Source organism: Equus przewalskii, chromosome 20 (assembly GCF_037783145.1).
Source record: "Equus przewalskii isolate Varuska chromosome 20, EquPr2, whole genome shotgun sequence".
In the NCBI taxonomy this organism is placed as follows: domain Eukaryota; kingdom Metazoa; phylum Chordata; class Mammalia; order Perissodactyla; family Equidae; genus Equus; species Equus przewalskii.
In genome coordinates this window covers 16,432,834-16,459,536 of record NC_091850.1, presented here as the reverse complement: position 1 = coordinate 16,459,536, position 26,703 = coordinate 16,432,834, and the positions used below count along the sequence as shown (strand labels likewise).

Genomic DNA, 26,703 nt, shown 5'->3' with positions numbered 1-26,703 from the left:
ATCACACTATCTATATTCATAGTTTGTAACACATACAGTAATCTATCAGTTTCATTTTTTTTTTAAAGATTTTATTTTTTCCTTTTTCTCCCCAAAGCCCTTCTGGTACATAGTTGTATATTTTCCGTTGTGGGTCCTTCTGTTTGTGGTATGTGGGATGCTGCCTCAGCATGGTTTGATGAGCAGTGCCATGTCCGCACCCAGGATTCGAACCAACGAAACACTGGGCCGCCTGCAGTGGAGTGTGCGATCTTAACCACTCAGCCACGCGGGCCAGCCCCTATTAGTTTCATTTTATAAAAGCCTCATCTTTGATGCCTCCATCTACTCCAATATAGACTCACTGCTCTCTAAGCTTTCATCGCAAGAATTACCCTTCATCTCTTTCCTGTGTCACATTTCATTTTCCCTGGATCCCGTGTTTTTTCTCTCTTGACCCCCCACCCCCATGTTCAGTGGAGCCCATTTTCCTGCAGCTTTTTAAGATTTGAGATACTGCGAGTGTCTTTACCTTCCTGCTTGATTAATAGTTTGAGTGAAATTTTAGGTTGGAAATAATTCCCCCCCCAAACTTCATGTTGCTTCATTGTATATGAAATTCTAGTGATGCTATTGAGAAGTTTGACAATGAGTCCTTGGCCTTTGTTTATGACAGTTTTTTAAAACTCTTCTAAAGCTTTTAGGATCTTATTTTGTTTTCTGTATTCTGAAAATTTTATGATTATGTACCTTGATGTGGGGCTTTTTATTTATGTACAAGACACTTAGTTGGCCTGTTAAATCTGAAATTCATATCCTTCATTTCTGAGACATTTTCTTGTGTTATTTTTTCTCTGAGGATTATTGTAATTTCATTTAAAGGTTATTTCTATTCCCTTTATTGTTTCTTAGAATGTTTTTTTTCCTGTATTTGTTTTAGTCTGTGTCTTTTATGTAGGTGGCTTTCTTAAAAAGTCTAGTGATCCTTGCCCGCCTTTTGGTGTTATAAGAGTGGAACGTTAAAATACTAATTGGAAACTTAACTCTTATGCATGGATACAACTTGTTGACTCATGAGCTCTACTGATTGGCCTAGGCCTGGGCTGTTTTAAGGGGAGAGCAGTTTCCCTAGAGAGGAATCATCTAGTCTTTGTCTAGAGTGTTTAAGTTTTTTAAACTGTTTTCTGTTTCATTTTCCTGTTTCATCCTTCCTTCCCTCGCTCTCTTTCCTCACTGTAGTATTGTACACATCCTGTGCTGCCTTTGCTTATTTCTTGTTTATTTTTGAATGATTTGAATTCTTCTTAGAGCAAGTATTTGTGAGAGGGAAGTGTCAGGGACTTCTAATCTCTCTCATTCCCTGAAGGAGCCATTCTTTTTTATGTGTTTTAAAACATGTTATTTCATGTGCATATTTTTTTGTGTGCGTGTATTTCCCCCCAACACCCACCACTATGTTCAAGATATATTCCTAAGTGATGATTGATTTCATCTTTTCTAACTACTGCATAGTATTTCATACACTTTATCACCAAGTTTTATCTAATTCTCTACCCCCGTGATGGACGCTGAGATTACCTATTTCCCTCTACCACCACAAGGATGAGCATTCTTGTACATATCCCTTTGTGGGCCAGAGTGAGAATTTCTTTGGGTAGTAGATTCAGAAGAGGAATTATAGGATCATGGGGTGTACGTGTATTTAATTTGACTAAATATTTAATAATTGCTTTCTAGAATAGCCATACCAGTCTATACTCCCATCAGTAGGACATGAGGGGTCTTATATCCCCATTGACATTATTCAGTCTTTTAATTTTAACCAGTCTCTTGAGTATATAAAGTAAAATCTCATTGTTTTAACATATATTTATCTGATTACTTGTGAGCTTAACTGTCTCTTCATATGCTTGTTATTCTTTTGGGTTTCCATTTCTGTAAGTTGCCTGTTCATATTTTCAGTCCATTTTTCTGTTGGGCTTACTCTCTTTCTCTTATTGATTGGCAGGCATTCTTCTTACATTCTAGATTTTATGCTGTTTTCTGATTTAGACATTGTTGAATATCTCCTTTTGTTCTGTTATCTGTCAACTTTGTCTATGATATGCCTTACTGATCAAAGCTTTTAATTCTGAAGTCAAATGAATTTTTGCTTTCCGGTTTGCTTTTGCAGTTTGTTAAGAAGCTCTTCCCTACCTCTGTGTCAAAAAGTAACCATCTAAGTTATCTTTAGAGTTTTACCTTTTACATTTAGCTTTTAATCATCTTAATCTGTCTTTTTTAAAAAAAATTCATTGTCACCATGTTTATTTGAATGCCATATAGCGTATGCAGTATCAATGTGCATACAGGACTCACAAAAGAGAATCTTTGACATTAGGACTTTTCTGGTCAATGTGGTCCTTGAGTCTTCAGCAGTTATAGTGGAGTTTTTTTTTCTTTAATTTAAATCATGGTAAAATAAACATAAAATTTACCATCTTAATCATGTGTTAAAATTTTAAGATATTTTGTTAAGACTTTATTCTTTTGGAGTAGTTTTAGGTTCACAGCAAAATTGAAGGGGAAGTATAGAGATTTCCCTAATATCCCGTGTTCCCACATATGCACAGCCTCCCACACTATCAACATCCCCCAGTGGAGTGGTACATTTGTTATAATTGATGAACCTACATTGCACATCATCACCCAAAGTCCATAGTTTACATTATGGTTCACTCGTGGTGTTGTACATTCTATGGGTTTGCACAAATGTATAATGACATATATCCATTGTTGTAGTATCATACAGAGTATTTTCACTGCCCAAAACATCCTCTTTGCTCTGCTCATTCATCCCTCCCTACTCCTTCAGCTTCTAACAACCATTGATTTTCTTACTGTCTCCATAGTTCTGCCTTTTCCAGAACATCATATAGTTGGAATCATACAGTGTGTAGCCTTTTCAGGTTGGCTTCTTTCACGTAGTAATATGCATTTAAAGTTCCTCCATGTCTTTTTATGGCTTGATAGTGCATTTCTTTTTAGTGCTGAATAATATTCCATTGTCTGGATATACCACAGTTTTTGTTTTTATTTATTCACCTACTCATGGACATCTTGGTTGCATCCAAGTTTTGGCAATTCTGAATAAAACTGCTGTAAACATACATGTGCAGGTTTTTGTGTGGATATAAGTTTTCAACTCCTTTGGGTAAATACGAAAGAGCATGATTGCTGGATGGTAGGATAAGAGTATGTTTAGTTTTGTAAGAAACTACCAAACCATCTTCCAAAGTGTCTGTACCGTTTTGCATTCCCACCAGTAATAAATGACAGTTCTTGTTGCTTCACATCCTTGCCAGCATTTAGTGTTGTCAGTGTTACAGATTTTGGCCATTTTTTCATTATGTAGTGGTATCTCATTGTTTTAATTTGCATTTCTCTGATGTCATAGTTGAAACATCTTTTCTTGTGCTTATTTGCTGTCTGTATATCTTCTTTGATGAGATGTCTATTAAGGTCTTTGACCTCTTTTTTAATGGGGTTTGTTTTCTTACTGTTGAATTTTAATAGATTTTTGTGTATTTTGTCCTTTATCAGATATCTTTTGCAGATTTCCCCCCCCCCGTATCTTTTCATTCTCTTGATGTTGTCTTTTGCAAAGCAGAAATGTTTAATTTTCACGAAGTCCAGCTTATCAGTTAAGTCTTTCATGGATAGTGCCTTTGATGTTTTATCTAAAAAGTCATCATACCCAAGGTCATCTAGTTTTTCTCCTATGTTACCTTCTAGGAGTTTTATAATTTCTCATTTACATTTAGGTCTCTGATCCATTTTGAGTTAATTTTTGTGAAGGATGTAAGGTCTCCTCTAGATTCATTTTTTTTCACGTCCAGTTGTTCCAGCACCATTTGTTGAAAAGATTGTCTTCATTCTGTTGTATTGCCTTTGCTACTTTGTCAAAGATTAGTTGACCATAAGAGTCTATTTCTAGTCTCTCTATTCTGTTCCGTTGATCTATTCATCTGTTCTTTTGCCAGTACCACACTGTCTTGATTACTATAGCTTTAGAGTAAGTCTTGAAGTTGGGTAGTGTCAGTCCTCAAATTTTGTTCTCTTCCGTCAGTATTGTGTTGATTATTCTGGGTCTTTTGCCTCTCCATGTAAACTTTAGAATCAGTTTGTGGATATCCACAAAATAACTTGCTGGGATTTTGATTGGGATTGTATATTGAATCTATAGGTCAAGTTGGGAAGAACTGACATCTTAACAATATTGAGTCTTCCTAGCCATTAATGTGGAATATCTCTCCATTTATTTAGTTTTTTGATTTCCTTCATCAGAGTTTTATAGTTTTCCTCATTTGGATCATCTATATATGTTGTTAGATTTATACTCAGCTATTTCAACTATGCTAATGTAAATGGTAACGTGTTTTTAATTTCAAATTCTACTTGTTCATTGCTGGTATATAGGCAAGCAGTTGACTTTTGTGTATTAACCTTGTATTCTGCAAACTTTCTGTAATTGCATATTAGTTCCAGGAGTTTTTTGGTCAGTTCTTTTGGATTTTCTATATAAATGATGATGTCATTTGTGAAGAAAGATAGTTTTATGTCTTCCTTCTCAGTATGTCTACTTTTTATTTCCTTTTCTTGGCTTATTACATTAGCTGGAACTTCCAGTATGATTTTGAAAAGGAGTGATGAGAGGGCACATCCTTGCTTTATACCTGATCTTAGTGGGAAAATTTTGAGTTTCTTACTATTAAATATGTTAGCTCTAGGTTTTTTGTGGATATTCTTTATCAAGTTGAGTAAATTTCCCCATCTTAACTATTTTTAAGTGTATAGTTGAATACATCCTTTTGAATATGGTGTGAAATAGAGATCCAGTTTTTTCTGCATATGGTAACTTCTTTTTGTTTTCTTTTTTTGTCTTAAAGTACTGGATAAAATCTGTTCATTGAATAGGAGTAGAAATAACAAGCATTTAGGTTTTTCCTCATTTCAAGGGGAATCCTTCAAAATTTTTATGATTAAAATATGTTTGCTTTAGGCTTCTGTTAGTTGTTTTTTTTTTTTAAATCATGCCAAGGAAGTTTCTTTCCATTTCTGCTTGAATGTTAGTTTTGTTCAGTAATGGCAGTTGAATGTTAGCAAATACCTTTTTGGAAATTACCGATTTCTCTTGTTTTTCTCCTTTAAATCTGTTAATGTGGTGAAATAAATGGATTTTTTTTAACTTGAACTAATTTTGTATTCCTAGGATAAGCCCTACATAGCTTTTTTATTGCACTATTGGATGAAATTAGATGTTTTATTTAGCACTTTTGAATCAATCTAAGGTTGGCCTGTAGTTTTCTTTTCTCATATCCCCTTTTGATTTTGGTTTCAAGCTTTTCATCTTTTTAAAAAATAAGCTCTGGAACGTGGAGATTACCTGTTTATTACAGGTTTAGTCGAATTGGTCCACAGAAATGTCTAGGCCAGGCCAGGTTTTTCTGCTGCTGCTTTTTTTTTTTCCTTAAACATAGTGTACACCCACATTCAATATTTTTAATTGAGTAAGATACACATCACAAATGTACAGCTCACTGGATTTTGACAAGCTGAATATGCCCTTGTAACCAGCATCCAGATTAAGAAACAGCATTAGCAGAACTGTAGAAACCTTCTTATGTCTTCCTTCAAGACACTATTCTGATTGCTAACAGCATGGATCAGCTTTCCCTATAAATAGCAATCATATGAAATAGAATTATACATTATGTTCTCTTGTGTTCAAGTTTTTCTCCCTATTGCTAGAAGTAGTTGTAGATTATTCATGGATATGTAGTATTCCACTGTTTGGATATACAATAAATTATATTGATAGACATTTGTGTAGTTTCCAGTATATTTCTATTATGAATGTTTTCCAGTACATATCTTTTGGTGGATATAAGAATCTTACTAGTCAGAATGTGGTTGGCAGACCAATAGCGTTGACATTGCCTGGAAACTTCTTAGAAATGCAGAGTCTCATGCTCCACCAGAACTACTGTATCAGAAGCTACATTTTAACAAGATCCCCAGGCAATTTCTATGCACACTACTGTTGTAATTATATGCTCTCTAGTTGGAAGACTGGATGTTGATGATTTATAAATATTCAATCTTTCAGCCACTTGAAATAATGAAGGGGATTAGAGTCAGGACAGCTGGTAGTCCTAAGTACTGATAGGTTGTTTCAGAAGTCTTTGCTGCTAACTCTTTTCTCATCCTCCCTTATTCTTCCTTACCTTGGGTTAAGCAGATCACTCTGGAGGAAGGTTGGAAGATTATAGAGGATTAGAGCTCAAATTGAAGTCTTATAGCTTTTGGTTCTTTGTCTTGGTGGTTGAATATGTGGATTTCTTTTTTTTAAGTTCTTGTTCAAAATCTGGTACTTCTTCCTGGATCTGTTCCAAATGTGACTGTATGTAGGAGATATTCTTTGTGGTCAGTTCTTGGGGATTGCTTTCATTAACTTAAGTTCATTTTAAATGCAGTTTATTTTTATTTCCTTTGGTTTGTCTGACAGGTTTCAGAGCATTCAAGAAAAGTAGCTATACTCCTTCATTTATTAGTATTATTCAATTCTTTATTGATATTTTTGTTGCTGTGTATTTATTATGATGGAGATTGACCTGATAGAGTTCACTGACAGCATATCATTACATTCGTGAAAGTGAGAGCAGTAATCCCTGAAACTACTGTGAGGTTTAAAACTACTAAAAAATTTAAATGTAAAGAAACTAATTACATATTTCATGTTTATTGGGTGCTAATAGCAAAGATGGCAAGATGGGTTAATTCTTACTTAATACATATTTTAGACCATAATTTTTAGACTTCACCTCGAGAGTTTTAAAAATCTTGCATACTGGTTCCTGTAATTCTTAAAAATAATTGTATTTGTCCTATGTTTTACTTACTAAATTTGAATGACAAAGTGGGATCTTTTTCAAACTTATTTATAACTTTGTCATCTGATTTACCATCTGGAGATGGCAAGGTGCTTCTGCTATATCTGCTGTAGAGAATGTGTACAGGACTTCAGTAAGTAGGCTTATTTATTTATTTATTTATTTTTAAAGATTTTATTTTTCCTCTCTCTCCCCAAAGCCCCTGGTACATAATTGTATATTTTTAGTTGTGTGTCCTTCTAGTTGTGGCACGTGGGATGCCACCTCAGCATGGCTTGATGAGTGGTGCCATGTGCGTGCCCAGGATCCAAACCGGTGAAACCCTGGGCCACTGAAGCAGAGTGTGTGAACTTAACCACTGGGCCACGGGGCTGGCCCAATAAGTAGGCTTTTAAATCTGATAACTGGGTTCAAATTGAAGTCCAGTCTTCATACTGGCTGAATAACCTTGGCAAAGTTGCCTAGCTTCTCTAAACTGTTTATTTTCTTGTTTTTAAAATGAGAATAGGGGCCGGCCCCATGGCACAGCAGTTAAGTGTGTACGTTCTGCTTCGGTGGCCTGGGGTTTGCCAGTTCAGATCCCCATTGTGGACATGGCACCGCTTGGCAAGTCATGCTGTGGTAGGCATCCCACATATAAAGTAGAGGAAGATGGACACGGATATTAGCTCAGGGTCAGTCTTCCTCAGCAAAAAGAGGAGGATCAGCAGCAGTTAGCTCTGGGCTAATCTTCCTCAAAAAAAAAAAAAAAATGAGAATAAACCTCATAAGTTTATGAGGGTTAAATAACCTAGTTAATATGCATAAGGGCCTAATGTAGTGCCTGGTACCTCTTGGCACTCAATAAATGAGAATTTTCTCGTTTACATCTGATAACAATTAGCTGTCTTGAATTTGACCACTTGTTTTAGTTGTCAACTAATTTTACTTAATCTACGACTATCATTGACTAGTTGAATCTTAACTTTTCTTTTGTATGTTATTTTTTCCATGTTTCCTACTAGTTCTGATCTTTTAAATTGTTTTTGGAATGAATATAATTTAGCACAGTTTGGGGATGGAAACCCTGCATTCTGAGCTTACCCGTTAGAGGTTCTGTTATTTTGGGATTTTCCCTTAGTTTAATCTCTTCTAAAAACTAACAAACTCAGCAACACCTACCCTGCCTCCTAATAGGGTTATTATAAGGATATGATCAAATGAGGTAATGTATATGAAAGTCCTTTTGTAAAGTATAAAGCTGTATACCAGTGTAAAATGCTTTTATTGGAGACAGTGCTTTGCATTGTTTAATTATATCCACTATAATTTTTCTATTTTATTTGACGAAACAGTCCCACAATTGTTGGGGAAAGAAACTTTAAATATAGTGAGAATTTGCTTTTCTCTCCAGACATAGTTGACAATTTATTAAAATGGATGAAGCTGTATAAGAATATAACCATATCAGGTTTTTTCCTAAATTCCAAGCATGATTAAGGTTTGTGTGATATGATATCATAGGCATTCTAGTTAAGGAGCTGCATTTCTCAGAAAGCCTTTACATTCTGTAAGTGACCTTTCTTTACTGGTAGTAAAATATAGCTAGCACAAATTTAATTAAATTTGCTTGACATGAGTGAGGTTTCAGAATATAAAATTCCATGCTATTATTATAAAATCACCCCCCCCTTATTTGTATGGTAATTTTAATTTTTGGCCTTCTGTCTTGGTAGTTGCATTTTTGTCATAGAAATGGGGACAAGTGTGGCTGTAGATACCATAGGAAAACCAAATGGACATATATCTCGTGGATCTTAAGTGCAAAATGAGTCAGATGAAGAGTTACTTAAAATTATAGGAGATGAAGGAGGAAAAAAATCAGTAGTGGCTAAATGGTATAAATGCTGAAAGATAGAGGAAGTCTTGGGAAGCCTATACAGAAACTTAACTTAATGGAATGAAGGATGTTTTAGGCTGTTTCTTGAGCCTAAAACAATTCCTGTTGACTCTCAAGAGCCTACCTATTCTTGTACATAAGTTACTTTCTTCTGTATTTGAATACCACTATGCTAAAGTCTGCTTTATATGTTGATTCAGGATGGAAATATGAATGAGCACGCTATTCTCGTTTCTGTTGATGTCTTTGTTTCACAGCTTGGGAGCTACCAATCTTAGACCAGTCCTGTTCATTAGAACTTTCTGCAACAATGGAAATAGTCTCTAGTTGCACTGTATTTGATTGTTGAGCACTTGAAATGTGACTACTGCAACTGAGGAACTGAATTTTTAATTCTATTTAATTTTGAATTTAAAAAGCTGCATGTGGCTAGGGACTATTGTATTACACAGAATAGCTTTAAAATTTGAGCCAGCTAAGGCATAGCTATTCTTATCCTGTGTATTTGGGTAAAGCCTGGCAAACATTAGAAACTAGTGTTTGGAGAATTGTTAATTTTTCTGGCTGAGTCTTTGCCTGGAATGTCCTTGTCCTTGTAATGTTACCTTCTCTTTCCTCTTAACTCATTGCCAAAAGCTAGGCTACTCAGTGATAATGAAACTGGTACTTCTTGTGGAATCCCTTGAATGTTGGAGCAATTAGATTTTGAATAGATTTTTTAAAAAATTATTTATTTATTTATTTTGGTGAGGAAGACTGGCCCTGAGCTAACATCTGTTGCCAGTCTTGTTTTTGCTTGAGGAAGATTGTCACTGAGCTAACGTCTGTGCCAGTCTTCCTCTATTTTGTATGTGAGACGCTGCCACAGCAAGGGTTGATGAGTGGTGTGTAGGTTTGTGCCCGGCCTCTGACTCTGTAAACCCCAGGCTGCCAAAGCATATGAACTTAACTGCTACACCATGAGGCTGGCCCTGTGAATAGATTTTCTTAAGTTGGCTTTGAGTTTTCCATGATCTGAGAGCATTTGAATTTAACCTAGTTACTGCAGCCTGGAATTCAGCAGCTTTAGGTTACTTGATGAAGTGTCTAGCCTCGTCAAGAGAGAAGGAAACTGGTATGAATTGTGGTGCCAGAATTTATCAAGAGGAGGAACATATAGAAGGAGGGATATGTGACTTAAATATTTTTCAGCATATTTTATTATTGGAAGTTTTATTTCTTTTGCCCTGTTAAATATGTAGCAACTAGTGAGAGTTAAGACTTTAAGGAATAATGTATTACCTGTGACTTTATTGTAGAACTTTTATTGAAGAGCTTTTCATAAAAGGAAATACCTACTGTATTAAAAACGTCACATTTGTAAATTGTAAAGCTTAATATAAATGTTTTGAACCACCACCCATTTTAAGAACATTACTAGTACTGTTACATAGTTTATGTTCTCTTTTCCGATTCTGTCCTGTTCAGTCCTCATCCTGCATTGTTTCTTTCCCTTCCTCTTTTCAAAAAACTCTATTGCATGTGTGTGTCTTCCCAAACACTATATTTAAGTTTGTTTCTTTGAGTTTTGCAAGAATGGTACCTTACTATATAGTCTTAGTTCTGCGATTTGAGTTTTTCAGCCAATATTGTTTCTAAGGTTTATCCATGTTGTCAGTTGTAGTTCATTTATAATCATACTCTGTTGTGTGAATATGCCACATATACATAAGATGTATAATACTATATAATATAGAACATAGTGTATATACTACTCTGTTGTGTGACTGTACCATATAATTTTTTTCTCTTCTGGATGCACATTTGTTTCCTTTTTTGCTGTCATGGACAAAGCTGCCATGAACATCCCTTCTTTTTCTAGTTAAGTATGTTTTGAAGTCATGAATGATGTGGAATTATATCATATACTTTATCTATGGAGATAATTAGTTTTTTAAAATCTGTTAGTGTTGTTAATTATCTTTGTTAGATGTTCTGATGTTAAAATACCCTTGCGTGCTGGAATAAGCCCAACTTGGTCATAATGTTGTATCTATTCAGGTTACTGTTGAGTTTGGTTTGCTAATATTTGTTTTTGGGATTTTGAATCTACTTATGAGTAAGGGAGGTTTATAATTTTCTTCTATCCTTGTCATATCAAACTTATGTTGGCCTTGTAAGGGAGGAGAAATTTTCTATCTGCCCTTCTTGGTTCTTTGGCTGGTCAAATAATCAAATTGATGTAAGACAGATTAACAGGAGAAAAACTAATTACATATGTATGGGAATTCCAAAAGAATATGAGACCCACAGGTAGTCAGGCAGTTGAAGCTTATATGCTATCTAGAGGTAAAGAGAAAAGGGGGTAGGAGTCTGAGACTTCAAAGGTGAGGAAGACAGTTTACAGGAAGATGGGAAGAGCGAATGTTTGGTAAACAGATGTTGATTCTGCCATGCAGAGACAATGGGACAGAGAACTTTGAACAAGCAGGCCGTGCTAAGTTTCCCCCAGTTTACCACACCTAGCTCATATTCTTTGTAGTTATCTCTAGTTACAGCTCTTTTCCTGGAGCAGGCCCTTTGTCTAAATTATTTAAGGTAGTTAAGAGGGAGGTAAAAAGAAAAACTTTCCAAGTTCTCTTTTTCTTAAAAATAATCAGCCCAAAATAATCCTCATGCCAAAGAGATGCACTGTGGGTTGGCAAATTTTGCTCCCCTGGAGCCTTGTGGAATAGGTTGGGGAATAATTCCTCTTCTTATTTTTGGAAGAATTGTACAACATTGGAATGTTCTTTAGTGTAGAACTTGCCTGTAAAACTATATCTAGGCGTAATGCAGAGATTTAAGTACTGATTAAATTTATATAGGATAATTTAGTTTTTATTGCTTTTTGAGTCAGTTTTGGTGAGTTAATTTTCTCAGAACTTTTCTTCTAAGTTTTAAATTTAGTAGTGTAAAGTTGTTCATGGTAATTTTTATTTTTTATTGTGATAAAAAGCACATAACATGAGATCTATCCTCATACAACCTTTTATGTGTACAGTACAGTATTATTATCTACAAGCACACTATTGTACAGTAGAACTCTAGAACTTTTTCATCTTGCATAACTGAAACTTTATACCCATTGAACAGCAACTCCCATTGTTTCTGAGGTTATTTCCTTTTCCTTTTTTTAAAAAATTCCTATTACTATTCATTTGTGTCCTTTCTCTGTTTTTTCCCTCCTTTATCAGTCTTCTGGTGATTTGTCACTCTGATGAGTCTTTATTGGTCTCCTAACCAATTTTTGACTTTGTTGATCTACTCTGTTATATGTTTGTTTCCTATTTTATTAATTTCTGCTCTTAGTTTTTTTTCTTCCTTTACTTTTGTGTAGCTTATTTATTTTTTTTTAGATTCTTACTAGTTGAGATGGCTGTTAAGCTTGTTAGTTTTGAGTCCTTATTTTCTAGTACAGTCATGTGTCACTTAACAAAGGGGATATGCTCTGAGAAATGTGTCTTTAGGCGATTTCATGGTAGTGCTAACATCAGAGTGAACTTACACAAACATAGATGGTACAGCCTACTTTACACCTAGGCTCTATGGTACTAATCCTATGGGACCACTATCCTGTATCCAGTCTGTCATTGACTGAAACGTCATGTGGCATGCGACTATATAAAACTTTAAGTACCGATAAGTAACATTTTTATCATACAATCCTAAGTATTTTTTTTTTTTAAAGATTGGCACCTGAGCTAACAACTGTTGCCAGTCTTTTTTTGTTTCCTGCTTTTTCTCCCCAAATCCCCCCAGTACATAGTTGTATATTTTAGGTGTGGGTCCTTCTAGTTGTGGAATGTGGGATGCTGCCTCAGCATGGCCTGATGAGCAGTGCCATGTCCTTGCCCAGGATCGGAACTGGTGAAACCCTAAGCCACTGAAGCAGAGCGGGCAAACTTAACCACTCAGCCACGGGGCTGGCCCCCTAATCCTAAGTATTTTTAAAGTTCCATTGTAATTTTTTTTCTTTGAGCTATGGGTTATATAGAAGTGTTTTAAAAACATATTTCCAAATAAAAGATGATTTTAAACAAATCTTTTTGGAATTTACTAACTTCTGATTTGACTGCATTGTGATTAGAGAATTTTGGTTATATGATACTGATTTTTGAAATTTGTTGTTGGATTTGTATTGTGGCCTTCCATGTGGTCAGTGTTTTTAAACATTCTGTTGAAGAATGTCAGTTCTTTAATGTCGGATGCTATAGTTCTGTGAAAGTGCACAGTATTCTGTGGATGGCTATAGTATACCTATTATCCTTTGATCACTTTTTTTTGTTATTACAGACAATGCTTATAAAAACATCTTTATGTGTATCTGTGTTACCATGTGAGAATATGCAGAGGAGAACTTCACAATAATGTACTTTCAAAAAGTATATTCTTTTAAAATTAGGATGAAGATTGATTCAGTTTATTGCTTCAGTGTAGTGTGTGATTTGTGTGTGTTTCCCTACGTCCTTAACTATTCTCAAATATTAGCAAACTTAGTTCTGTTTTCCAGTCAATCATGTGGTTGCAAAAAGCTATCTCCTTCTTTTGATTTCCACTTTCCTTAATTATGAGTGAGATTTAGTCATCATTTATTTTTCTTTTGGAGAACTACCTATTCTTATTCATAGCCTGTTTTTCTACGAGGCTATTGGTCTTTTTTTTGTTGTATAAAATTCCGTCTTTGCCACATGGGTGGCAAATTGAAAAGGTTTAAAGTTTGCATACCACTAAGACATTTGTTGTTATTTTGACTGCTTCAAATGTTATTTGCTTTAGAAATGGATGGTGGACCTTCTCGAAGAGATCATTTCATGAGAAGTGGATTTGCCTCTGGGAGGAGTTTGGGAAACAGAGGTAAATATCTTTGTCTTTCTTTAATCTTCTCGACTATTGAATAGTGGAATGAATAGGGGCGTTTATGGCTGTTTGCTGCAAAGCTAAATCTGTTATAACTCAGTGTACAGTAGATTTTTTTTGGATAATGAGTTCATCATTTTTTCAAATGTCTTTGCTGTTTTATTTTTTTGGGATAGTAGGAAATAGTTAAATTGATTAGATAGATTGGTTAAAAAGATAGTTGCTTCACAGAGGTACTTCTTAATGTGTTTGTGGTGATTGATTTCTGACACTTGGCTTGAGAGAAATGTAAAAGCTTCAGAGAAGGACTTCTTTAAGTTTTGTACTTCTTAAGAAAAGACAGTATAGGAAGCATGTCTGTTAGCTCATTAGCATTAAGAGGTTATTTTCCTAGGCTTAGAATTTTTCATTGTTACTTTTAGAACAACCAACACTTGATTTGACAGATAAAGACATAGCAAAATAGCTGCCTACAGTCCGTTTTTAGATTTGATATTAAAAAGCTGAAAATATTCTGCACTGTTTTTTGATAGTGCAATAAAATATTATTAGAAATTCAAAGTAAAGTTATTTAACTATCCATGTGACCACTTTTTTCTATATGGGATGCCATAAGCTAGGGCTGATTGGTAGGTTTAAATATACATAACACTTATTCTTGAATTTATTAGGTGTTATTCTTTGAAAAACGTTATTGATATTTCTAGATCTTTTATTTATTCATTGGAAACCAGAGGTTGATGTGTGGTGTTTCATTTGCTATTTGGAAAACTTAATTTCTTGTTTAGATATAATAACACAAATGTGAACTTTATATTTTGACATGTTTCTGCTACTAATGGAAATAATTCTTTAAATATGCATATATGTTTTGTTTTTTAAGCTTTCGTATTAATTAAGAGATATTGATGATTTGGACCCTGTAGTTGTGCTAAGAGGTTCAAGTGTGGGTTTTATTTGTTACTACCAACATTAGAGATAATAAATATCTTAATATTATACTTGGGAATTTTTAATATTTAGATATATTTTAAAATCCTAGTTTAGGTTATGTGATACTTTTTGATGCAGACTTCTAAACATTGTAGAATAAAGGCTTTTTAAAGATAGATTTTACTACAAATTTTTAATTCCATATGTTTTAGGTTGAAATACACATTAAACTTCTCATCAAAACTCTTTATTGAATGTTAATACTTTAAAAAGTTGTCTTTATACTACATATAATCCTGAAAATTCATAGACCCATGAGTACAACTTTTTTCCCTTATAATTCATCTAACATTTTAATTAGTTTCAATGTCTGATTTTTTTCTATCTTGCATAGCTAATAATGTTTTTGAAATTGACCCTTAATTGCTTAAAATATAATATTGATTAGCTTTTCATGATCTGTGAAGTATGGTCTAAATGGCCTTAACTTCTTGTATCACACACATCTTTAGAATCTGATAAAAATACTGATAGTTTCTCATAGACAATTTTGCATGTGGCTTTAGGAGTTTCACGGATTCCCTGTATTAAGGTACTGCAGAGATAAGTATAACAATTTATGAGGATAACAAGATAATGCTTTAATTTTTCCCAGTCATAGTGTAAATGGCAGTTTGTGATGTTGTGGATGTCTCTTGTTCCAATTTTTTGTCTTAAGTAACCGCTCTCATTGCTATAGCAACTCTGCCCTCAGAATTCTTAATCTAGTGGTAGAAAAACACATGGAAAGAAATATTACTAGAAAGAGATACACATAGTATGTTGTGGGATTGTGCAGCAAGGATTATGACTAGATGACTAAAGGAAAACTTCACCGAAGAGGTGGCCTTTGAACTGGGCTTTTAAAGAGTGAAAAGAATTTTCATAGGCAAAATAGGAAAGCAGGGAATGCCGTGGTGAGGGAACATCATGTAGGAAGGTACGAAAGTTTAGAATTTCACAGTGTGAAGTATAGGAAGTTGCTTGATATGAATTAAAATGTTGGGTATTCAGAGTTGTGTAGTGATAAAGCTAAGAGGGCTAATACAGGGAAATACTATGGAGGGATCAGGAAGTGATGGGGAGTGGTATTCATACTTTTTTTTCCCTTTATTATGTAGTCCCTTCCTAATTTTAGTTTTAAAAGTGGAAAGATTGAGAGTGATATAAATACTAGAATAATGAATACATAATAAATAGAATAATGAAATAAAACAAGAGTATAAAGTTTTCTGTAGCAATGATTTTCACACAAGGACATAATGTAAATAGCTGGCTCTGTCAGGGTGAGGTTTCAATATACAGGAAATCAGAGAGTTGAATTTCTTGATTAAAGGTCACTAGAAAGATAACTAGTGAAAAGCTGTATTTCACCAGTAGTATATTTATGTTTTTATCTTGGTATCATAATTTAAGAGTTTTTAAAAAACAAGAAACATATATTGTATCTTTATAAGTTCCTGTACTACTCTCTCCCCATCCTTGGAAGTCCCCTTACCCCTAAGATTCATTTACTTCCTAGTTTTTGAGGACACAATTTTATGTGTTAAAGAATTTTAACTCTATCTGAACTTTTTCAGATGCTGGTGAGTCTAATAAAAGAGAGAATACTACCACAGTGGGTAGTTTTGGAGCTGGAAAGGGTTTTGGAAACAGAGGTAACCTGCTTATTATATCTTACGGTTAAAACTTGTGACCCCCCCAAGTTTTCCAGTCTTTGAGTTCATATTTCCCTTTAATATGCATAGAAAGTTTGTGCCTTTCCCGAGAATTTGTGAGGATCATAAGAGAAGGCTTTCATTTTCTTAGTCATAGTTTAGAGTAGCAGTCTATGCTGCTTTGGATGTGTCTGCTATTCCATTTAGCGTTTTTTTTTTTGATAGCCATGCTACTTGCTGCAGCATCTCTTCAAATTGTTTTACCCTATAGGTGAACCCCAGTTTTTTCTTCTGTACTCAAGACTCTCTTCCCCCAACCCCCACATAAGAGATCCATTTTATGCTCCTGAAGGTGAATTTGAGTCTCCATCTTGAGTTGAGCAAAGAACCAGTAGAAGCTTTGAAATTACTTTTTTTTTCCTTAAAGATTATAGATCAGAACTTAGGCAGAATTTACGATCAAGACCAATAGTTTGTAGGTGGAAGACTTTCCCACGCATTTTGGAAACCCAGAATTTGACTCTCTTGGGGCGGGAAGTATGGCGGGGAAGAGGCAGTTGTAGAGGACAGTAGAATATAATTCTTTTCTGAACCAGCTTCAAAGATTGCAAATATTTAAATGAATAAAATAACTCAAAACTTAGGTTTTGTGATAAGATACCCTTTCTTAGGGATTATCTTTATTTTCAAATTATGTATCTGATTAAGGAAAAATTTTTTTGTCATACAATCATATATTGATGCTTTAGGGTACTTACTTTTTTATATGCTAATTCTGTATTAAATTTCCATGGAGTTTTATGCTGGAAGGGACATTAGATTTTGTTGAACCTGACATCTTAAGTGACTTGATATGTTTACATTCTGCATATAAATTTAACATCTGTCAAACAGTAATTGATTAGTCTCTGTATTACAGCAGCCATAGTTTAATATATTTAATATTTTATAATTTTGATTAAATAGTGATTGACAGGCATCGTAGATTGACATTTAATTTTGAGGTGTATTAGTCCCTGAATATCTCTGCAGTAAAGAGCATTTTATTAAGGCTCAGCATTTTAAGATTTTATGAAATATTGCTGATGGATGCTTTTAAAATTAATTTTAGAGACATGTCTCTGTGCTCCAGAGATGTATAAATCTAGCCACAGAGTTTTGTTAAGTGAGAAATTTGAAGTCAGGGCTGGATGAAAGATTGTTTTTAATTTTGTAAACAAAAAAATGTTGGCAAAATTTCCTTGTTACTGAGAAGGGAAAAATTATTAAATATTGGATTATAGTTTAGTTGTCCTCTGGCAGATGAAGAGATTGAGTTAATTTATAAAATTAAAAAAATGTTAATATTTTGAATAGAAATTTTATAATGGTTATACTGACATATGCCCCTGTTTTGCTCATGTACCTATAGAGGAATATATGACATTTGAGGTGATATAACATTTGGCTATCATTTTAACTTTACTAAATTGACACAAGGCAGAAATTGTAATACAACCTGTATGAGTTCTCATTCACTATTTATGTATATAATTATATGTGGTTTATCCTATTTTAAAGGGGCGTCATTAACTAGTAGTCCTGTAAAGTGTTTTTTTGTTTGTGTGGGTTTTTTCCCTCCAAAGAGGTACAGGTAACTTGTTTTAAGAAATTTGCAAGTTTAATTATATATTTTTTATAGATTTTTCAAACAAGTTTGAAGAAGGTGATACCTCTGGTTTCTGGAGAGGTAAGTTTAGTGTTTTTTGTAGTGACGTTTAAAATTTATTGTCCAGAGTACATGCTAAAGAGAAACTAAGGTTAAATATCTTAGTCTGTTCCAATTCTGATTTATTTAATAAATAAAGTTTTATTTTAGTTCTATAAAGTTTTATAAAGCGATTTTATAAAGCAGCTATAGCCAGATCCTTACCCAAGAATTCAGGCATCCTAATTTGGCCTGTTGCCACCTCCCTGAATCTATGAGGTGCAGCTTTTGAATGCTTTGCTACCTTAAGGAAAAGGGGACAGTTGAAAGAGCAAGTAAAGAATCAAAGCTCCACTTTCGTATATAAATACAGCTTGGGACATATAGGTCCCTCTTCAGACTCAAATAAGTCTTGACAGTGGGAAAAGATTCATGAGAATGTGAATCACTGCTGAGATCAAAGACGTTTCTGTGAAAGTTACTGACACTCTGGTTTGGAGGAATACAGAGAATGATAAAAATAGAGTAATGTTATCAGAAGATAGATTACAATAATTAACAGTGCTTTGCCAGGAGAACCTGAGAGAGTGGATTTGGGTGAGGCCTTGGAACCTGTATTTGAAAAGCATCCCTGGTGATTCTGATGCCTCTTTTGTTTGGTAACCACTGATCTATGGAATCTTTGTAGCATGATATATTTTGGAGTTCCAAACTTTGTTTCATGTCCTTGCTCTGCCACCTGCTAGTTGAATAACTTAGAGCAAATTACTTAATTTCTTGGAGCCACAGTTTCCTATTCTGTAGAATGGAGGTCACCCATTTTATAGGAGTTGTTAGGCAGACTAAGGGAGAATGCATGTAAAAGCATGGAGTTTAGTACCAGACACATTCATGGTAAACAATAAGTGGCATCTATCTTCATTAAGTATTTGAAAATTGATCTTTGTATTATCTTTGATTCTCAAAATCCGAACCAAACCCAGACCTGATCACCTTAAAACCCTTTGGGAATAAGGTAGGGTTTTAATATATCAAATCAGGCTGTTTCCTCAAACTACCGCCAGTCTCATTCTCTCTGCTTCTGTCTTCTTTTTCTCCTTTCCCATTCAAATGAAAACATGCATAACATAGAACTAATGTTTGAGAGAAGAAACACATCACCATATTTATTCTTTTCTATTTTCCAACTTTTAATTAATATTCAAAAACATTTCCACTTATCAAAGATCTTCCTCCCAACTTGGGGCCAGAGTGCTCTTGAGCACAAATTCCAGTTTCTTACTGCACTTGAGAGAACGTGTTTTCCAAAATGGTTTCCTTTCTTCCCTTTGGTCTACTTTCTTCTGTTCTCATTCTTAGTTCCCCTAAAATAAAAAATTATATATAAGGATTGAATTTTTTCATTCTCACAATTGTTTTTGGCAAGCCCAGGAGCAGGTTTAGATAGCATGATAGAAACTTTTTCTCTGCACGCAAATGTATAGTGTTTTGTGGTGGTTATTTTCTTTGCAGTCTACTTTCCCCTACCTGGTATAGTGTAATGATTAAGGAGCTCGGATTTTGAGTTGGACACCCTAGGTTTTAGATCTAGATCCTCCTCCTCTTCCTGTCAGTTGTGGTATCTTGAAAAATGTATTTAACTTCTCTATATTTCTTTTTCTCTATTTATAAAATGAGGATAATACCCACCTCAAGGTTTTTGTGAGGATTTAAAAAGTTAATATATACAGTTCATTTAGGACAGTGCCAGACATAGACTAAATTCTGTAGGCATTGTAATTACTATTATCTTTATGTAATTAATAGGTTGTAACTAATCTTGAGATATTATCTCATTTTTGTTTGTGCTTGGCTTTATTTTCTAATCCTGCAGAGATTCTCTCTCTCTCTCTCTCTTTTTTTTTTTTTTGCTGAGGAAGATTAGCCCTGAGCTAACATCTGTGCCAGTCTTCCTCCACTTTATATATGGGTCACTGCCATAGCATGGCTGATGAATGGTATAGATCTGCACCTGGCATCCAGACCTGCAAACCCGGGCTACTGAAACAGAGCATGCTGAACTTAACCACTATACCACGAGGCTGGCCCAAGATTATCTCTTTTTTAATAACTTTTTTATTTTGAAATAGTTTGACCTGAAAGAAGTTGCAAAAATAGTACAGAGGATTTCCTTCCCTCTTCTTGTACTGTAATTGTACCCTTCACCCTAGTTCTAATGTCATTAGCTTACTTTAATTCCTGAGTTGGTCAAAGTAACTGTAGGTTTGTTTTAGGGGAATAATTGGCCACAGATAATTTGGGACCTGGCAAGGAGAAAGAGGTCTAACATTAGTTCATAGGTTTTTTCTATAAGGCAATAAATGTTAGCTATTATTATCATTATTCTAGGACCATTCTTCTTTCCAGAATTCATTCTTTCCTGTTCAGCTCTCTTGTAGTATTAAATCCTGCTTCTGAGAAAATTGTCTTGATGTTAGATGGCTCTTTAGGAATATTTGTCAGTTGTTGATGTCACTTCAAATAGGAGCCTGCAACAAGATGTCTGGGTCATTGTTTATAGTAAAACAATATTAAGTAGATTAGTACTTTTGCACAGAAACTTAACTGATTTCTTGTAATCTGTTTAGCCACTTGCTGTCATCACTTTGGCTTAAAGTTCTCATATATTAAACGTTAATGACATATACAAAGATCCCTTGAAACCATCTCTGTATTTCCCAATCATGGCTTTGTTGGAGTCTTCTAGAAAGCTTAAAGTTATTGCTAAAAGTTGTATTAATAACATAATTTTTTAATTTTGAAAAATTACTCATTTCTTGTTGTCACTCTACACTTTGAAAATAAACATCTCTGTGGTGGTTTCTGGGAATTTATTTTTAACAAACTTGCCAGATAATTCTTAGGCAGCTTTTGGAGTAGATCCTCATACCACTATTTAGAAACCTTAGTATGTGTCATTAAAAACAGAAAAACAAGGATGTCCCCAGATTCTTTAGGGTGAATGGGGAAAAGTTTGCATATATTAAAAAAAAACAATGTCTCAGATTTATTAAGAAAGACAAATTACAGAAATAATGACATTATAAAAAGAATAGAATAGAATTAATTTGGTCTGTGGACCACATCTGAGAGCCACTTGACTACTTAAAAGTTTAGATATTTCTGAAACCCTTTTAAGTCAAACTGACATTTATGAAATTCTTATTTTTTGGCTTGTGCCTAGCACCTGGAGAGTAGTGGGTTCTCAGTCATACGCTTATCATTCAATATTTGGATATGTTAGGTGATTTGTATAGGGAATTGACTAAATAATGTCTTTAAATTTTTGTTAAAATTATTTCAAGAATTGTTCATATTTTAACTTATGAAAATAGTTATTCTTACTAATTTATCTTGTGACAGTGCTATTTTTTAGATATTACATCTTTAAAGTTAATTATTTAGATGCTATTCACATGTTAAATTTTTATTCAAGAGTCTAATAATGACTGTGAAGATAATCAAACACGGAACAGAGGGTTTTCCAGGAGAGGCGGTAAGAACCATGTTTTGGAACAATTTGTACTTAAGACAGAGGTACTAAACTGACAAAACTGATTTTGGAAGAGCTTAAAGAAAGAAAAATTCTTGGTGGGGGGGAAACTTTGAAGAAAAATACTTTGCCATGTGTTTTGTGCTATTAATACTTGACTGAATATTCAGTCGGTGTCCCTCCTTCTACTTTCTAATGTCACTGGATTTTTTTTCCCCTAAGATCCCCAGAATGTGCTGTGAAGTATAGAAGAGGGACTGAGTGAATCATGGTCAGTCACAATATAGATGAACTGGAATGTCTTCGTCTCTAAATAGGATCATTGGAGATGTTGAGGAGGGAAGAAATTGTAGATTACCTTTTTCTAGCAGTACTCCACCGTACTCTGTTAGTTGTACCTCTAATGAAGTTGAGGTGAGATGGTATAAAAATTATCATGCTTAGTTCCTGATTATCTATAGACAGACATGTTAAAATAGCAACAACAAAACCCACAAAAAATAGTGAATTTATCACAAAATTTCTACAGATATGCCAGTCTACTTATGATAAAATAGTTTATTGTTTTGGAACTCCATAGAAATCAGTGTTTTTGCTGCAACTTGAGGACATCGTTTTTCCTTGCTCATTGGATGGTTAGCTTGTTGAATGGCAGGCCCTCCATAGTGAAGTTGGCACTTGCTGTGGCTTTCAGTGTAGCCTTGTTGGGGCCATGAAGTGGGGAGGAATTTGGTGGTGAGTGAGGGGTGGCCATTTGTCATATAAATTGAGTCTTTTTATAATAATTTCAAGGGGCTGTGTAATGATGGGGAAGAAATTTAGCTAAGAAAAAACCAGACTCCTAGGATTGCTTTTTTCCCCTTTTTAACAAGCAATTTTTGACACTTAATGTTCCCAAAATGTAGCTATTTAAATTTTTTTTTTGTTTTCTGCAGAGCAGTGAATATCTTCCTTACTATTACATTTTCTTTAAGTCAATTTAATTCATATTTAAGTGAGACAATCAAAAATCAGTTGCAGCTAGCTCTGTGTGCTTGATCCTGGCTTATTGACTAGTATAGGGTAACTAGCAGGGACACAGTCATTTTTCAGTCATTATTCTCTGTAGGTGAATACATTTTGAGAGAAGGAAATTTGCACATGGTGAATAATGAGTGTGTGTGTAAATGTAAGTGTATCTAAGTTTACATTGAGTATGACATGATATAGAACCAGACAGGTGCATGTATCATAAATGTGTAGCTTGGTGATTTTTCAGTAACTGAACACACTTGTGTTCGATGTGTTCCCAAGCATCCAGATCAAGAAATAAAAATTACTAGCACCTCAAAAGCCCCTTTCATGCTCATTTTCGCTCACTAGCAACACCCTCCCCCAGCCAGGTTAAGCTCTCTTCTGACTTTTAGCAGCATGGATTAATTTGTCTGTTTTTGTACTTCATATAAGTGGAATCATACGTATACTCTTTTGTGTCTGGCTTTCACTTAATGTATATGTGAGATTCATTCGTATTGTTGGTTGCAGTTGTAGATTATCATTGCCTTTGCTCTACTGTTCTGCTAATGTTGGGTATTTGTATTTCTTCCAGTTTTGGGCTATTTTGAAACTGTTGCTGTGAACATTCTACTACGTTTCTTTTGGTAACATTGGTATATATTCAGAAGTAGAATTGCTGGCTCATAGATTATGTATGTTTTTGGCTTTAATAGCTATTGTCAAATGTTTTCAAAGTAAATATGCTAAGATGCACTCCCACATCCTCACCAATACTTAGCATTTTCGTTTGCTTTCATCTTAACCATTCTGCTGAGTGCATGGTGGTGTATCTCATTGTGTTTTTAATTTGCGTTTCCTTGATGGACTAATAAAACATGCAGTGTTTCATATGTTTGTTGGCCATTTCGGCTTCATTTTTTATGTAATGCCTATTCAGGTCTTTTGCCCACGTTTCTGTTGGCTATCTTCATTTTTACCTTTTTACTTGTAAATAAAACTTACATATAATTTGCAAGAATAGTACAAGTAACTCCTGTATGACATTTATATTAGGAGTCTTTTAGTGAATAGATGTTACTCATTTTAATCAAGTGCAGTTTACCAGCCTTGTCTTTTATGGTTAGTGCTTTTGTTTTTGGTCCTGTTTAAGAACTCTTTACTCCTAAAGTCATGGAGATATTCTCTTCTATTTTCCTTTTAAAACTTTATCTATTTAGCTTCCACTTTCAGATTATAATTCATCTGGAATTTATTTTTGTGGCGTAATATAGGGATCAGGGTACAGTTTTTTTCCCCATAAGGCTGTCCAGTTGATCCAATATTGCTTATTGAAAAGACTTTCCAGTCTACACTACAAGGCTGTCTTTATCCTAAATTAGGTGGCACTATATATGTTGTACTGTTTCGGGACTCAGTTCCATTCCATTGGTCAGTTTCTCTATTTTTGCACCATTGTCATGTAGTCTAATTAGTGTAGTTTTAGAATAGGTCCTGATATTTGGTAAGTCAGTCTTCCAAGTTTGTCGTTCTTCAAGATTGGGTTATTCTTAGTCCTTTGCATTTCCATGTGATGTTTAGAATCAGTTTACTAATTTCCAGAAAACACGAATGGGATTTTTATTGGCATTGTGTTGAATCTGTAGATTAATTTGGGGAGAATGAACATCTCTACAGTATAGAGTCTTCCAAACCATAAATATGGCCATTTGTTTAGGTCTTTAATTTTTACTACTGTGTTTTCACTATTGAGTTTTTGTACGTATTTCTATACTTGAGTAGTTGATTATTTGTGATGCATATTTTTTTATTGAGCTCATACTTCATATAACATAAACTTTACCATTTAAAAAAATTTTATTGAAGTTGTAATAGTTTATACCATTGTGAAATTTCAGTTGTACATTATTACTTGTCAGTCACTGTATAAATGTGCCCCTTTACCCCTTATGCCCACCTCCTGACCCCCTTCTCTCCTGGTAACTACTAATCTGTTCTCTTTGTCTTGTATTAGTTTATATTCCACAGATGAGTGAAATCATACAGTGTTTGTCTTTCTCTCTCTGGCTTTTTTTGCTTAACTTAATACCCTCAACGTCCATCTGTATTGTTGCGAAGGGAACCATTTTGTCTTTTTTATGGCTGAGTAGTATATATATACACCACTTCTTCTTTATCCAGTCATCAGTCGATGGCACTTGGGTTGCTTCCACGTCTTGGCTATTGTGAATAATGCTGCAGTGAACACAGGGGTGCATAAGTCTCTTCGAATTGTTGATTTCATGTTCCTTGGATAAATATCCAGTAATGGGATAGCTGGGTTGTATGGTATTTCTATTTTTAATTTTTTGAGAAATCTCCATACTATTTTACATGGTGGCTGCATGCGTTTGCATTCCCACTGATAGTGCATGAGGATTCCCTTTTCTCCACATCCTCTCCAGCGTTTATTATTTATTGTCTTGGTGATTATAATAAGTATAAGGGGATATTTTAGTGTAGTTTTGATTTGCATTTCCCTGATGATGAATGATGTTGAACATATTTTCATGTGTCTGTTGGCCATCTGTATATCTTCTTTGGAAAAATGTCTGTTCATATCCTCTACCCATTTTTTGATCAAGTTGTTTGCTTTTTTGTTGTTGAGTTGTGTGAGTTATTTATATAGTTTGGAGATTAACCCCTTGTCAGATAGAAGATTTTCAAGTATTTTCTCCCAGTTGTTGGATTGTCTTTTTCTGCTTTCTTTTGCCTTGCAGAAACTCTTTAGTCTGGTGAAGTCCCACTTGTTTATTTTTCCTTTTGTTTCCCTTGCCCAAGTAGACGTGGTATTTGAAAAGATCCTTCTAAGACTGATGTCAGAGAGTCTACTGCCTGTATTTTCTTCTAGAACTTTTATGATTTCATCTCTTACCTTCAAGTCTTTCATCCGTTTTGAGTTAAGTTCTGTGTATGGTGAAAGATGACCTGCTTTCATTCTTTTGCATGTGGGTGTCTAGTTTTCCCACCACCATTTATTGAGGGAACTGTCCCTTCTTCATTGTATCTTCTTGGCTCCTTTGTCAAAGATTAGCTGTTTGTAGATGTGTGGTTTTATTTCTGGGCTTTTAATTCTGTTCCATGGATCTGTGTGTCTGTTTCTGTACTGGTACCATGCTGTTGTGATTCCTGTAACTTTGTAGTATATTTTGAAGTCAGGGGTTGTGAGGTCTCTAGCTTTGTTCTTTTTTCCACAGATTGCTTTAGCTATTTGGGATCTTTTGTTGCCTGATATGAATTTTAGGATTCTTTGTTCTATTTCCAGGAAGAATGTAATTGGGATTCTGATTGCATTGAATCTGTAGATTGCTTTAGATAGTATGAACATTTTAACTATGTTTATTCTTCCAATCTATGTGCATAGAATATCTTTCCATTTCTTTATGTCTTCATCTGTTTCTTTCAATAATGTCTTATAGTTTTCAACATATAGGTCTTTCACCTTCTTGGTTAAATTTATTCCTAGAGGGGCCAGCCCAGTGGTGCAGCAGTTAGGTTTGCGTGTTCTGCTTCTCAGTGGCCTGGGGTTTGCCGGTTCGGATCCTGAGTGCAGACATGGCACCGCTTGGCAAAAGCCATGCTGTGGTAGGCGTCCCACGTATAAAATGGAGGAAGATGGGCATGGACGTTAGCTCAGGGCCAGTCTTCCTCAGCAAAGAGAGGAGGATTGGCAGTAGTTAGCTCAGGGCTAATCTTCCTCAAAAGAAAAAATTTATTCCTAGATATTTTATTCTTTTTGGTGCCCTTGTAAATAGGATTTTATTCTTGAGTTCTCTTTCTGTTAGTTTATTATTCAGGTACAGAAATGCAACTGATTTTTGCAAGTTGATTTGTACCCTGCAACTTGCTGTAGTTGTTGGTTATTTCTAATAGTTTTCTGATGGCTTCTTTAGGGTTTTTATATATAAAATCATGTCGTCTGCAAACAGTGAGAGTTTCACTTCTTCATTGCCTATTTGGATTCCTTTTGTTTCTTTTTTTTGCCTAATTTCTTTGGCCAAAACCTCTAGTACTATGTTGAATAAGAGTGGAAAGAGTGGGCACCCTTGTCTTGTTACTATTCTCAGAGGGATGGCTTTCAGTTTTTCTCCACTGGGTGTGATGTTGGCTCTGGGTTTGTCATATATGGCCTTTATTATGTTGAGATACTTTTC

At 34.6% G+C, this 26,703-nt stretch overlaps 1 protein-coding gene across 13 annotated transcripts in view; it reads left to right on the top strand.

Moving 5' to 3' along the window:
• Positions 1-26,703, top strand: part of DDX4 (DEAD-box helicase 4) — a 75,490-nt gene that overhangs the window by 8,978 nt on the left and 39,809 nt on the right. For 6 of the 13 annotated variants that reach the window (XM_008534131.2, XM_008534134.2, XM_070587566.1 and 3 more), the window contains exons 4-7: positions 13,588-13,665; positions 16,221-16,298; positions 17,980-18,027; positions 21,461-21,520. In XM_008534131.2, the coding sequence (XP_008532353.1) occupies positions 13,588-13,665; positions 16,221-16,298; positions 17,980-18,027; positions 21,461-21,520 (264 nt within the window). The remainder of the gene's footprint in view (positions 1-13,587; positions 13,666-16,220; positions 16,299-17,979; positions 18,028-21,460; positions 21,521-26,703) is intronic. The other 7 variants (XM_070587574.1, XM_070587572.1, XM_008534133.2 and 4 more) reach the window with 3 other exon arrangements.